This window comes from Phyllostomus hastatus, unplaced genomic scaffold (assembly GCF_019186645.2).
Source record: "Phyllostomus hastatus isolate PE091 unplaced genomic scaffold, TTU_PhHast_1.1 phas_contig_40, whole genome shotgun sequence".
In the NCBI taxonomy this organism is placed as follows: domain Eukaryota; kingdom Metazoa; phylum Chordata; class Mammalia; order Chiroptera; family Phyllostomidae; genus Phyllostomus; species Phyllostomus hastatus.
The window spans coordinates 83,774,385-83,789,786 of record NW_025333872.1 but is presented as its reverse complement, the minus strand read 5'-3'; the positions used below and the strand labels follow the sequence as shown (position 1 = coordinate 83,789,786).

General features: G+C 41.4%; 1 protein-coding gene across 1 annotated transcript in view; it reads right to left on the bottom strand.

Annotated features, from left to right (window-relative positions):
• The window catches only part of ZC2HC1B (zinc finger C2HC-type containing 1B), a 35,027-nt gene extending 19,728 nt beyond the window's left edge, over positions 1 to 15,299 (bottom strand). The window contains exons 1-4 of the mRNA XM_045843657.1: positions 15,272 to 15,299; positions 5,658 to 5,719; positions 3,232 to 3,351; positions 2,539 to 2,677 (exon numbers count right to left, since the gene is read on the bottom strand). Of these exons, the coding sequence (XP_045699613.1) occupies positions 2,539 to 2,677; positions 3,232 to 3,351; positions 5,658 to 5,719; positions 15,272 to 15,299 (349 nt within the window). The remainder of the gene's footprint in view (positions 1 to 2,538; positions 2,678 to 3,231; positions 3,352 to 5,657; positions 5,720 to 15,271) is intronic.
• Between the last annotated feature and the right edge of the window lie 103 nt (positions 15,300 to 15,402).

The window sequence follows — 15,402 nt, the reverse complement described above, 5'->3', positions numbered from 1 at the left end:
TCCCTCCTCGGAAACTATTTGGATGAGTCAGAAGGCTTTCAGGGATGGTGTAATGAGTGAAGTTCAAGTAAAAGTGTAGCACAAACACTTCAAAGATGGTCAAAAATCTGTTGAAAGTGATCCTCGTTCTGGAAGGCCTGCAACAAGCAGAACGCCTGAGAATGTTGAACATGTACGAAGCTGATCTGGGGATTCCCAAAACTGCTATGTCTGAGATTTTGATGCAGGATCTTGGAATGAAACGTGTGTAGAAAAAGTTGTTCCATGGCTTCTGCTACCGGAGCAGAAGGAACATGGCACGGCAATTGTCAGTGACTTGATTCAAACCACCACCGATGAACCAGGTTTCCTCAGGTAATTGGATGTGAGGTCCCAAGGTGCCTGCTTTGAAGGGGACTGAAGGAAGCATCAGTGTCCCATATACAATTTTTCTTGTATCTTGTATCTTCTTCAATAAATGTCTCTATTTTTCATCATACATGGATGGATACTCTCTGGATAAACCAATGTCCATTTTCTTCAACCTTGCCCCATTGGTTTCATACATTTCATTTTCACATGTTATGATTCACTCAATATGCTATTATTTATGTGCGAATAGTCAATTATAACCCCCAGTTAACATTATATTCAATGGGAAACAAGAAAAGGATGTCTACTTTTGCCGGTGCTATTCAACATAGTGTTGGAAGTCCTAGCCATAAGGTTTAGACACAAGAAATAAAAGGCATACAAATTGGAGAGAAAGAAGTAAAATTATCTCTGTTCACAAATGACATAATCTTATATGTAGAAAACCCTAAAGATTCCACAGCAAAAAACAACAACTGTTAGAGCTAATAAGCAAAATTCAGCAAACTTGCAGTATACAAAATCAGACAATACATAAAAATCAATTGTATTTCTATACATTAGCAATGAGCAATCTGAAAAGAAAGCTAACAATTCCATTTACAATAACATCAAAAAGAATAAAACACTTAGAAATAAATTTAACCAAGGGTGTGAAAGACTCATGCACTGAAATCACTAAAATGAAAGCAAACATAAATAAATGGAAAGACATTGCATGTGCATGGATTATATGACAATATTGTTGAGAGGACAGCAGTACCTAAACAGGGTAATCCTTATCGAAACTCCAATGGCATTTTTAGAAATTAAAAAAAATCTAAAAATTCATATGGAATCTCAAAGTTCCCCAAATAGCTGAAACAGTCTTAGGGAACTCACACTTCCTGTGTTTAAAACTTACTATAAACCTATACTGATGAAAACGGTGTGGAACTGGCATAGGAGAGGCAGATGTACAGACAAATGGAACAGCCTCGACAGCCCAGAAGCAAACCTTTTCATATATGATCACTTGACTTTTGATAAAGGGGCCAAGATCATTCAATGAGAAAAGAATAGTCTTTTTGACAAGTGGTGCTAAAAAAACTAAATAATCACATGTAATGCTAGATATGCAACTTTTAAGGAAGCTCAGATCTTACTTGATACCACATACAAAAATTAACTCAACCTGATCACAGACCTAAGTGTAAGAGCTAAAATTTTAAAACTGTTAGAAGACACATGAGGGAAAGGATGGTATCAAAAGATATCATCGGGAGAGTGAAAACACAGTTTACCAAAGGGGAGAAAATGTTGGAAAATCCTGTACCTGATAAGGTATTAATACTAATATTCATCTAATCAGGTCTCTAGCTTTCATTTCCAATTTACAGAAAGATGGGGAATAGAAGAACAAGTTAAACACTAATATGACAAAAAAAACATAGACAAACCTAGAACATGAGAAATTCTAAAATATAATTGGCCTGGGAGGGGCGTTGTGCAGGATTAAAAGAGGCTAAATGGACAACAAAAAGCAATGCATAAACCTTGATTGATCTTGCACTGTGGCTAGGGGAAGAGGAGAGAGCTTTAAAGACATTCTTAAGATAATCGGGAAAATATGAATCTATATGTTAAGTGCAACAATGGTACTGTGGTTATGCAGGAAAATGTACTTAAACTTAACAAATGTATACTGAAATATTTCATGTTACAAATTTTGAAACTTACTATTAAATAATAAGTTTAGGGTAAAAAAGCTGTGGACCACTAAATTATACAACTGAAAGTGGTTAAAACGGCGAAGTTTATGTTACGGGAATTTTATCTCAAAAAATAAACATAAAAAGAGCCGTGGGTGCCCGACCCCAGGGAGCTGTCACAGAACTGCTGTGGTGGCGCGGCGCAGCGCAGCTCCAGTGGCACTGAAGGGGGTGTGAGCGGCGTGCCCCACCGTCCTCTAAGGCCATGACGCAGTGTTGTTCTCGCACTGAGACAGGGTTAGAAGGAAATGCAGAATCTCTAGGCAGAACTGAAAGATGAATAGGATCACTTAAATTGTATGGTACAATTACTTTTTTGTAATTTAATTGATGTTGTTCATTTCAGAGTGCAAAGGAGGAGTGATAGTTTGGCCAAAATTCAAGCACGGCCTCCATCGGTTGAGAAGGTCAAAAGCAAACCGAACAGGCCACACACCTGGGTTGACGGACGGAGGCGGAGGAGGTGGGAGAGGCCGGCCCTCCTTGATGGCCAGGGAACACTGCTTTGCTGACCGGATCGCGTTCATGAAGTCCTCGTGTTGTTGCCTCCAGTTAGCTTTCCTCACGGGCTGAGGCTGTTAACAAAATAAAATAAAACCAACATACACTAAACTATACTATCTCTGCATTAGAATTTCTTTTTTATTTCTTTTTTATTTTTTGCAGCTGGGATTTGAATTTACAGGAAACAGGACTGTGAAAATTTGGAAAGGAAAGTAGAATTTGTTTTTTTAAAAGTACTAAAAGAGGTTTGGAACACACAGTCATAAAAATCACTATCACAGTAGTGAAGGAAAACACAAAACGATCAGAAGAGGAAAGAAACTACAAAAATTTAAAGGAGGATTTAAATGTAAGATTAAAAGTGACTTTCTTCTGAGTTAATTGCTAGATTTAATGCTACTCTAATGAAAGTATAAACGAGATTCCTTTTGGCCACATCTGGAAAGTATCTGAAGTACATTTGGAAGTCTTAGTGAGCATGATTAAAAAGAAAACAGTAAAGGTGGATTATACTTACATGACATCGCACCGCTCTATCAAGCAAAAATGAAAGCAGAGAGCCAGAAAAAGGCTTTAATGTACCCACGGATGTAATCAAGGACAGTAAGAAAGATACTGATAATACCTTGGATTGAGGAGTTGTCCTCACAGTGAAAATGTCAGTGCCCTGTAATCTTTGTTTCAAGGAATTGAAAGGTTTACGCTTTTTGTTGAAGAGTTTTTTACATATTGGTCCATGCCTTTCCTAGAAAAGAAAGCAGTGATTAAATTTTTTTTAAATGTGCAATCACAAAGTTTGTAATGCTGCAGTGTGCTCAGGCGGCTCCCACTACAGTGACTGAGTTGCACCCTCAGAGCCAAGTTCATTCTCCAACTCTCAAATCACAGCAGAGCAAATCCATCTGGCTCCCCTCACCCATGTTACACATAACTAGATATTATGTTTGGTCAAGGTCAATCAAAGGTCTCTAGAGCTAGAGAGACTTACTTCAAATTTGGTTTTAAACATTTAACTCTACCACTTGGGCTGTATGGATGGTTCTGAGCATTAAATAATATTGAAAAGACAAACTCTGTAGCTGAAACCGAAATAAATATTTCTGATAGTTGAGCTGTCTCTAGTTACTCACCGAAACCGATGAAGTTGTGTTGACTACTTCTTCTATTCTGTTTCCTGCCTTCGCTGTTACTAAGTTTCAAAAGCAAGTCATCCAGTAATATAACAGGACATCTGAGTCCCAACAGCCTGCATTTTGAGTTTTACCATTCTTCGAAAAACAGCTCTTTGCACCCAGCAAGGGGAAACGTAGCTTTCTACCAATAGAACCTTCTCAGAAAAACACTTCTTACCACTCAGCATTTCAAAATCAGTTTAAATGGGCTATTTTTCTACATATGGCGAATTAAACCACTTAACTCCTGAACAGGAGCAGAGTAGTTTCAAAGAAATAGTTGAGAACATTTGCAAGAGACAACTGGAACAACCATAAAATAAATGAAGAACACACCAATTCCACTTAAGTTATAAAGACATTTTCCTTGAATTTACCCAAACATTCTACGTGACTCGTGGAGTCATTTATTTCAGAACAAATCTAAGCTTATCATATTCAATTTTAAAATATGACAATACTTGCAAGACGTTCGGCAGGGAAAGCATTCTGTATTCCAACTAGGAGTCCTTGGCATTTCTGGTACAAAACCAGGGAATCAGCACATAGACGTCTGCCCATGTACCAACTTTACAAGGTCTGTTACTGCACCCCATGAGATTATACCAACATCTTTGCCTTCTACTCTAAGTCCTCTTCCTTGGTGGATAGGTCACTCATAAAAGCTATCACTTACATAGTTGCTTTGTCCAGATGCAACAAAATACAATCTGTCTGAAAATCACCACACCTGTCTACAAACAAGCCATGCCTTTTCAAACGAAAGAAAAGAGAGATATCAGATCAATTGATCGGATGCTCTCTGTAGCCCAGAGAGAGGACTAGAAAATAAAACTCAAGAGGAACCCAGATGTACTTGACCTTCAGTGATCCCTCTTCAAAGGGTACCATGCAGTTCTCCAACCTTTTCCCCTGGGGTGCGAGGCCTGGGCTGGTGCAGGCAATGGCAGCGCTCTGGGGGACGCCAGGCCACCAAGGCCCTGAGAGCTTCCCTTCTAGATTCGGGAAGCTCTAGCTGCAGTCAACTAAAAAGAACAGGCACTTTGTTTGGGGAATGCCCCAGAGAAATAAAACCTACCACCTCATTTTGTGGTCTTTTGCCTCAACTGTAGTGAGGTCTACACCCAAATCCTTGTAGTTCCATGCATGTCTCCTTAATCTACAATGTCCTGACCAACAACTGCAGTCACTATTTTTAAAACCATTTTTTCTTGGAAATATTTGTATAATATGGGGGTCTAATACCTGTTTCATTCCCTGACTTTGAGATAAACCAAGCTTTATTCCACTTCATAGGCATCAATCAGGAAACATGATATGCAGTTAGCTTAAAATTAGTTTAACAATTAAATCTTGGAAAAGGCCTCACATCCATTTTGTTCAAATTATACAAAACCCCTGAAATTGGAGGGTTCTGTCTGTATACGTGGCAAAGCAGGAAACAGAGGGAGGTTAAAGGACTTGTCAGAATTAGTGACAAATTTGAGGCTAAAAGCCAAGTTTCCAGATGCTCTAAATTCAATGTTCATTCCTCTCGACTAGCTAATTTCCCTGGTGCTTTGGACTTAAAATTTGGATTTCTGATGCTTATAGAAAAGGGGAAAGAGCCAAAAGCTCTCAAGAGACAATCAGCTGTGCCAAGAGGCTTTCACCTGGCATTCTTTCAGTTTGAGGACCAAGTTTAGGGAGCTCGTCTTCGCACGGGGCAGCACGGGGCAGCCCTGGTGTCCTCCCGGGCTGCCAGCCGTAGGTTGTGTGCGGCTCTTCCCTGGCTTCCCCTCCACATCTGTCTTTAATCTCTGCCACTGCGGCCTCCTCACTAACTTGACAGTTCATTTAACTCCAATGAAACACATCTACAAAATGTCTTTATGTTTACCAGAACATCTGCTGCAAAGCGTCTTCCACAGACTTCACAGGGAAATAATTCCTGATTGCCATCTGTATAAGATCCAAGAGCACATTATGTTAGTTTCATGGAATTGCCTGCCTGAGAAGAAATAACTAACTGGAGACCTCAATAGCTTGATATCCTCACTCTTTTTTTTTCCCTCCCTCCCTACCAACTACTTCCTTCTCTTAGAAAGATCCTCTGTAAACTCACCTGTGTTTTTCTCTCACGTCACTAAACAGGTAAATTCCATATCCTGCAGGTCACCAGTATATAGTTATAATTGCTTAACATTTAATATAGTCTCAAAAAAAAAGTGCCTGGTAGCTTTGCTTTAGACCTAAGTACAAAGTTAATACCTTAGTATGAAGTCATGAATAATCCAGTGGTGGTGTCCTGGGGGTCGCTACTAGAATGGAAGGCGCATGTGTTTGCTCAATGAAGGACATGCCCATTTATCAGAGACCACATGAAAAGGTCACCTAATCATGAAATTCAAGGTCAACTTTCCTGAGAATGGCTCTCTCTCTCCCAATAAACTCTCTTTGCTGGAAAAAAAACTTCTACTTGTAAAGAAGGAAGTAGGAGAGACAGATGAAATGGACCAAGTAGAACTGGTAGACTTTCTTTTTTAATCCTCACCTGAGGATATGTTTCTATTGATGAGAGAGTGAGAGAGAAAAACACTGATCGGTTGCCTCACATATGTACCCTAACCAGGGATTGAACCCTCAACCTAGGTATGTGCATGGACTGGGAATCAAAGCCACAACCTTTTGGTGTGCAGGTCAACAGTGCAACCAACTGATCCACACTGCTGCAGAGCAGGACCAGCAGATTTTCATCGGAGTCAGGAAAGAGGTGTCATTACCACGAAGAAACCTATGAGAATGATGAACGTCATCCTGGGGTCAGGTTCGGGGTCTGACCTCCTGATGGGGGGCACTGAATAATATTCACTACTGGTGTTTTATATGCAATGGTCGATGAGTGAAGGATTGCAATCATAATATGATTACTACTAGCTATAGTTTTTATTTTAATATTTAACCATAGAAGTATTTTAAAAGTTAAATGAGGAATAAACTCAATGCAAAAGGAAAACCGTGCAATGCAAAGGTAAACTCAATGCAAAAGGTAAACTCAACGCAAAAAGGCTGAAACCGTGTCCCAGTGCCTTGGAGAACCTGACCCGCAGCAAAGTGCTCAGTGACTATTTGCCGAATGTCTGGGCCAAAGGAGAGTTGAGTTTCTACCACAGGACTGATCGTTCATTCAATAAATATCTGCTCCATGCAACTCTGTGCGGATATTGAAAGAAACCATACGTGGGTCCAGCATGGAAAAGGAAAGTATGCACATAAATTAAGTGAAGTTAGAAAAGTGTCACGAGAAAAAGAAAACATTATGGAATTCTGAAAGAAAAAAAGTTTCGCTTCATATTACTTCCTTTCTGTTCATCTGGAGTTGAGTAAATAAGGATTTAAAAAGCAGTTTGATCACGGAGATTTTATAATAGAGTAAAAATATGGGCTTTTTTTTTTCTATAAACAAGGGGAGCAATCAAGAACATTGACTAGGACCCTGGCCAGGTGGTTCAGTTGGTTGGAGCGTTGTCCCGTACACCAAAAGACTGCGGGTTCGATCCCTGGTCAGGGCACACATTTTGGTTGTGGGTTCAATCCCCAGCTGGGGCATGTAAGGGAGTTTAGCCGATTCCTCTCTCTCTAAAATCAATAATCATATGCTCAGGTGAGGACTGGAAAAAAAAAAAAAGAAACCACTGAGTGGGAAGAACGTGAACTGTAGAAGATTCATGTGGCAGAAGGGAGGAGAGATGAATGGTTGGTGGGAAGGAAAGACAGGATTTTAGTTAAGAAGCTAAAGTTGTCGGCCTGAGATGTAAAGGAAAGAGGAAACAGAAGTCACTGAGGGCGAAGAATCCACAGCATGGCTACACTTGAGGGGAGTTGGGTGGTGGCAGAGAGAGGAAGCCCTGAGAGCGAGAAGATGGTAGAGCTGTAGACAGAAAGAGAGCATTTGAAAAATAGGGCCATCTTAGTTAGAAAAATGACCTCAGCTTTGGAAATACTGAGTTTGAAAAAGAGTCAGCCAGCCAGCAGGATGGAAAGCAGGGAGGTCAGGGCTAAAGACACAGATGGAGGCTTTGTTTGCAGAGTGATGTAAAGGCACGATACTGCCAGAGAAGAGGTCATGGAAAGAGAAGCACAGGGATGATCCCGAGGGAACTCCGTCTTCGAGGGCCAAGAAGAGGATGGTGATAAGCCAGAAGGAGAAGCAGGAGAGAACAGGGTCATGGAAACCAAGGGAAGACCGTTTAAAAAAGGAAGGCCTGATTAACAGGAATCAGATGGTAGCTCATCACACACGTTGTTGATTTAAATGATCTCTTCTCACGTCTGCCAGATGGTATTGTATTTGCGACACAGGTTATCCATTACAGTGTACAGAAACACCACGCATCCTCTCTGTTCTCCTGGCCTTCTAGCTCTGTAAAACAGGCCCTTAATTTTTTTTTTTAGCAAAGATATCCCACTCCTCCACATACTTACTTGTTAATGAAAACTACTCATTCCAGTTATAAAGCTGCTGCTTTGTCTAAAATACTAATGAAGATTTAATTGTATAAATATTACTTTAACATTTTATACTGTTTTCCTGTTCCCCAAATGCTTTTCCTATGTAATCTCATTTGCTAACCACTGTAATCCTGAGGAGACAGGGTTGGTATTTATTATTAATTATCATTATTACATAAGAAAACAGGTTCAAGGTTAGGTGACTTCTCTGAGACCACAGGTAATAAGTGGTTACACTGACACTTGAACATGATACAAGTATTAAGACTACTTACTCAACTGTCACCATAGATACAGGGTCTGGCAGAAGTAACACCTGCTTGAGTGTGTTTGGTAGGGTAATAATATGGGTGTGATAATTTATAGTTTTAATTTGACCATTTCACCTAAAATGTCATATTGTGTGCTTTAGTGTGATGTTATGTTACAGAATTACATGCTCAGGATTTGTAATAAAAAAGGGGCGTTATTTGTGCTGGACCCCCATATATGTCACTGCTAACCAGCAAAGCAAATGATAGAAACAATAGCCTTTGACTTACATCAGTGAGTTTTACAGAGTTCGGTGAATTGAAGATAACAACAGATACCACATGATTCAACTGAACCACCGAAATACACGGACCAGCACATTCTGAATGACATTCAACTTGGAAGCTTGATTATGAGGAAAGAAGGGAAAGCCTGCCTCAGTCCGTTGGCCCAAGTACGCAGACGAGTGAGGGCCACAGTGTTCGTTACATAACGCTAAGTCACAAGGAATGGACGACCGCTGGAATCTGAAAAGAATTCTTCGAAATAGCCAAAACATCCTTCGAAGGATGAATAAGCTGTTACATGCACACCCTGGAATATTACTCATCAGTCGGAAGAAAAACTGTTGATGCATGCAACGACCTGGATGAATCTCAATACGGAGCAAAAGAAGTCAGCCTCTCAAGGTCACGTGCTGCGTGAGTCACTGGGATAACATTCTCAAAATGACAAAATTATGGAGTGATCACCAAGAAGGAGGGGTGACGGTGGAGGGAGGCGGCTGTGACTGTACATGGCAGCATGACAAAGGCCTTCAGGTGATGGAATGGTCACACATGTATACAACGGCACGGGTGCAGGAACACACACATATTTCTTGGCTTTGGTGGTGTGCTGTAGTTATTTAAGCTGTAACTAGGGGGCAACTGGGTAAAGGAGGCACAGAATCTCTCATATGATCTTGAAACTTTGTAAACTATAATTATGTCAAAATGAAAAGTTTTCAAAAATATCTAGGAGCTGACAAATTGTGGCCCATGGTCCATATCTGGGGCTGCATGTTTTTGTAAATAAATTTTTATGGGTAAAGAGTCATGCCCATTGATTTGTTTATATAATATGTAGTGCTGCCTTCACACTACAATAGCAGAGTTGAGGAGTTGTAACGTAGACCATATGGCTTGCAAAGTCAAAATTATACTTCTTGGCCTTTATGAAAGAAGGTCGCCAACCAGTAAATTAGAATGTAGTAATTAAAAATGGTCTTGGGAGAATAACATGGAAAATGTTAATGATACATTATATTTAAAAATAAAGACTACATAAATCTCTCTCTCTATTTATATATATGCAGTAATGACTTATGAGTTGCAAGAATAAAAGTGATATTTCTTTTTCCTACATTTTCAATTTTTCTGCAAAGATTCATTACTCTTTTACAAATCAGAATAAAAGATTCAAAATAAATCGAGCCCCTGTCCCCAGCTGCCCGCTCGCTGCCCGGGCCTTCGGAGGAAGCCAGGGCTGTGCGGGGGTGAGGCCCTCACTTCGTCAGGAGACCAGCACTCACGCACCGCGCGGCCTCAGGCCAGGAGTTCATGTGCACAGACTCGGTCCTCGTCCTGCACGACAATGAGGTGACTGTGGCGGAGGCTAAGATCAATGCCCTCATTAAAGCCGCCGGTGTAAATGTTGGACCTTTCGGCCCAGGCTTGTTTGCAAAGGCTCTGGCCAATGTCAACACCGGGGGCCTCATCGGCGAGGTAGGGCCCCCTGCGCGACTGCTGCCCCAGCAAAGACAGAAGAATGTCAGGAGTCTGCCGATCACATGGGCTTCGGTCTTTTTGACTTTTGGAACATGTTCAATAAAAAGTTGAACTCTGAAAAAAAAAAAGCCCTGTTGATAGAAGAGATTCTAAAACAAAGAGTATCAGTTTAGCTGTTTGTATCTTTACCGCCTCTAATTGGAGTTTTAGGAGATTTTTAAAGTAGCTATTACTTTACTACATTGGTTTATAATCTTAGAGAGTTTTAAAATGAGGAAAAGAAAGTGATCTGGAAGTGATCAACAGTTTTGTTTAGCATGCTAAGAGCGAAAAATAAGCATTTGGGATCTCAGTTCAAAAATTTTATAAAAAGCTTGGAGAGGATTATGGCTGTAATGAAATTGGAAAAAAATTCTACTTCTGACAAGACATTCTCTTTCTGAGCTGGAAGAATGCTTTGTGAAAACACCTACTAATTCACATTTCCTTATAAAGGCATGGGAGAGAAGGAAAAAGAAAGATGTTTTCTCATTCCCTTGTTAGCAAGTCAAAGAACTCTTAAATCCTTTACAATCCAGAACATGCAAACATTTGCAATTTCGACATCTTCCAAGGCCATATGGCAAAGAGGGTGGTGTACTGATCTCAACTTATTAACTTATCTCAGGAACATGAGTTATGACACACAAAAAGAAACGAGTTAGCATGGTGAACACCCCATCAATATTTGCTTGCTCCCACAGTCCCAGAATACTAAAGTAAACAGACAGAAGGACATAGAGAAACATAAGGACAGGGACGAAAGACAACAATAAAAAAAGTTGGAATCTGGAAAGCTGATGGACATGGTAACCAACGTGGAGGATTTAAAGGTATGTCAAAATCTACTTCCCAGGCAGACAGGAGGAAGAACTGAGAACCGCCCAGGTTCCAACTGCAGAGCCCTTCAAAGGCACAGGGCCCTGGCACAGCATGCGCCTGTGGAACTGAGACGGGGTCAGTGAGGGGGGAGACAAGACTGCTAACACACGGAGGAGCGGGGTGCAATCTCCTCAAAAGAAGGTTCCCAGATGGCCTCACTCACTGCACGCCTGCTGGCCCTCCCCGACTCCAGCGTAAGTCTACTCTCCAGGAGTGGGCTAAGAGGAGGCCTGTGCAGGAGTGAACTCGAGGCCCAGCTGGAGGCGTGGGGAGGGAGTTGTAGGTATGTACGCACCTGTGGCTGATCCTCAGCATCTCTGGTGGTTACAGTCCAGAAAGTCTCTGGTTGCACTGAGAGAGAAGACACTGGACTAAAGACCCCCAAGGAAAACACAGGATTAGGTTCCTGTGAGCCTCTGGCCACAAATTGTTATCGATCTATCCATACATACTTCGTTTTATGTATTGCTGTTTAAATACACCGTATTTAAGTAAAATTGTTGATTCAGTAACACTGAACTCATGGCCAGCACTGTAACCGGGGCCTGAATGAAGCTCATCTAACAGACCTGTTTCCTCCATAAGGCACAGCACAGCCTTCCTGGGCTGAGAAACACTAGGTAACTTCAACGCTGTGCTTGGGGGCCCTTTTAAACAGTGAAATCACCAAGAGAAAAGTGCAAACACAAGAAAAATGTGCTTCCCGGGAGACTGTGAAAAGGACACTTGTTTACAGTATGAGCTGAAACTAGAAGGCAGAGCACCACCTTGTTCTGTCTTAGCTGGGAACGCGCACGTCAGGACAATCAACTTTTAACTGCGTGTCTGTGAATGACCAAGAAAGCACCATCAGCGTATTTGCAAATAGGGGCTCCATGATTCAGGAGGATTAACTGTATGTGTAGTTGTATGCGCATACACACACTTACATGTATGCACACAACCTAGTGATTCATCTCACGAACAGTGACGCTGACAGCAGAGAACACCACACACCTCCCTGCCTCTGCTCGACTCCCAGGACCCTGCCGGCTAGTCCCTCACTCCCACGGCTGAATCAAGTCTCTGGGAGCATGTAACTATTCCGTGAGGACAGCTGATAAAGCTCAAAATCATCAAACGCTACTCATCCATTTCGAGTTCCCAGTGTTCTCTTCCTCCCAATCTTAATCATGAACAGAAATGAATCTCCAAAGATCTGAGGAAAGTCCCTAGCACATAAGGCCCCCCCCCAAACAAACAAAAAGCAATTTAAAGGAAAATTAAACCTCTTGGAAATTAAAGACTTACAGGAGACATTAAAACCTCAATAGAAGGCTGGGAGATAAAATTAGGGAACTCTCCCAGAAAGGAAAGTAAAATGCCCCAGAAATGGGAGAGAAACATAAGCAAGTTAGAGTACCTATCCAGAAGGTTCTACTCCAAATAACAGGGGTTCAAGAGAGATAATGAGAAAACACAAGGAAGGAAATAAAATAATTTTTAACCATTTCTAGAAGTGAGAGGACATGAGCCCCCTAGTTGAATGAAAATAGATCTACAACAATAAACATCGTCATAATTTATATCTTAGAACACTGGAGACTAGACATTCTACCAACTCAGAGGGAAGAAAAGTAACATACAAAGCATCAGGGATCAGAACGGTTTCAGGTTCCAAACAGTGCACCTGGAAATGGGACAAATCCTTTAAACTCCTGAGGGAAGATAATCTACAGCCCAGAATGTTATACCCAGCCACACCATCCATCAAGTATGGAGGCAGAATAATTTCCAGACGTGCCAAGGTTTTAAAGTTACACATCCCAAGTAACCTACCTCAAGAATTACTAGAGGATGTGCTTCCCAAGGTGAGCAAATAGGCAATTCAAGCCAGGAGGGAGAAGGGAACTCCCCAGGATAACAGCCAGACACCATAACCAGTGAGCTGCCAGTAGAGGGTGGAGGTGTGGGACTAAAGACACCGGTGATGGAGACTGTCACGACCAAGGTATTCGCTGCCTTTGTAATCGGAGAGCAGTCGGGTCCTCGTCTATCTGGCTCCCACTGTTCTACGCTGGACCTGTTGAGCAAGTCCCAGTGAAATGCCTGCTCCCCGCCCCAACTGTGGTGACTTGTTTTCCTTAGGAGGCACTTTATCACCTTGCTCGCTGACATCTGCACATGGGGCTCTTGTCAACTCTGGAAGCTGTAATCAGACTCCAAGACTATTAAGCCCATCTTTTCAAGGATGCCTTCATCAGTGGTGGCAAGTATTGCCTTCATAGAGCTAGATTTACCCTTAGTTGTTCAAAACTAAACCAGACTGTGTTTAGGGATATCGTACAGGTGATGTAGTCTATAGAGTACAAAAGAGGAGAGTGGAATGAATTTGAGGATGGACCCGCGTGAGACTTGCAAGTTGTATTTCTTAACTTGAATAGTAGGTGTTCATTATAAATCCTTCTGTAAGTTTCACAATTACAGCGTGATGCCTCACCATTGGAGTTTTTATCTTCTCCTGTGTTAATGGGAACAAACAAGCTGGACAAAACATAGTAATGTCAACACACAGAAGAAGCAACAAAAGTACTGAAGCATGGGTAATGTAACAGGAGAGTTACAGGTGCTAGGTAAGAGTCCTGTCCTGAGTCCTGATTTGAGACCTGATTTGATGACATCACAATGGAGGTGTGTATACAATGCATCCTAGGTCATATACAGGAATGGTCATTTGTTTTGGATACTTACTTCGATTTGTAAGAGTTCTAAAATATATGAAAAAGTGATTTTATACCACTCATGGACAGTCCTTAAGATAAAACAAGAAAATTCACTTTGCCCCCTACCTGGGATGACTTAGGCCTTCTTTCTCCTTGCTAATATCAAGACTATTTCCCATTGTTCCCTCTAAGTTGAAGCCATTTTTTTCTGAAAAGTCTTACCCATTCATGCACATACTACTTAATGATCATTTATCAAAAGCCAGGTACTGTTCCAGAGCCGGAGATGAAGTGGTGACCACGAGTTCCCTGCCCTCAGTTTTAGCGAGAATGAACACTCTCTCAGGTGACAATAGGTGCTACCAAGAACGTACAGCAGGCAGGAGCATGAAGAACACAGGCAGGGGTGTGTGTGTACTGTATTTTAAACACACGGTCAGGGAGAAGCTTAGGGGCAAGTGGAAACTGAGCACATCCGTGAGGGGTTTATTGCAGTAAGAGCACTCCAGGGGGAACAGCGAGCGCCCAGATTCTCGTTCCGAGTGATTCCTGTGTCAGTGACTTGGCACTGGCGGCTGCATTTCGCTGCACACACCCTGCCTCCTCAGATGACGCAGTCCTTGAAGGCAAATCCCCCTTTATCGCTTTAGACTTCCAACATTTAGTATAGGGCTTATGTTAAGTTCCCAATCACTGTTTGTAGATGACTCAAATCATAAATATTCCAGAATGTTGTGAAATAAATCACAATATTGTGTAAGAATTTGTTCCCTGGAATAAAGTTAAGATCTTTAAATCTGGAGGATAATTAACCTAAACCACAGTATGTTTCACCAAGACTCGTGGCTTATAGTCACATTCTCTTAAATGCAAAAAATGTGCTGTGCTGATTAAAACCCTTTGGGTAAGATGCAATGAAACTATACAAGCTCCTGAGATGAAACTGAATAGCACCAACTCAAAGTAACATTCCACATCTATAAGACTCTTGCTGGTTTTGAGAACCTTCAGTTGAGATTAACTACCAAAATAATAGTCCGTTCTTTTAGGATTCAATACATTCCCAATACTATCATCAACCATCGTCTGACCCTTTGCTTCTGCAGGTTAGCATTTAAATACACACTCCCCAGCATTCGACCATGCTGCAGAGTGTGTACCTAAAGCATTTGTAACGACAAGCTCCTCAGCCAAGTTTTTTGTATCAATGTTGGTAGAGCACATGATGCTACCGCTTTTCACAACTTTTAAAACTCCTACAGTAATTACTCAGACTTAAAATCGGTAACACAGAGAACAAGATAACACCAACTTCGGGAAAGCCATAATCACATGAATCACAGATGAAGACAGCTCACCTGATAAAAATGGTTCTGGCCTGGCCATTCTGTTCCCCACTCAGACCGACAGTGTTCACAGGTTTCTCTTCCTGGACAGTCCAGATAACATATTAGTCATGGACACATGAACGAGGGTCACTAACAACTTG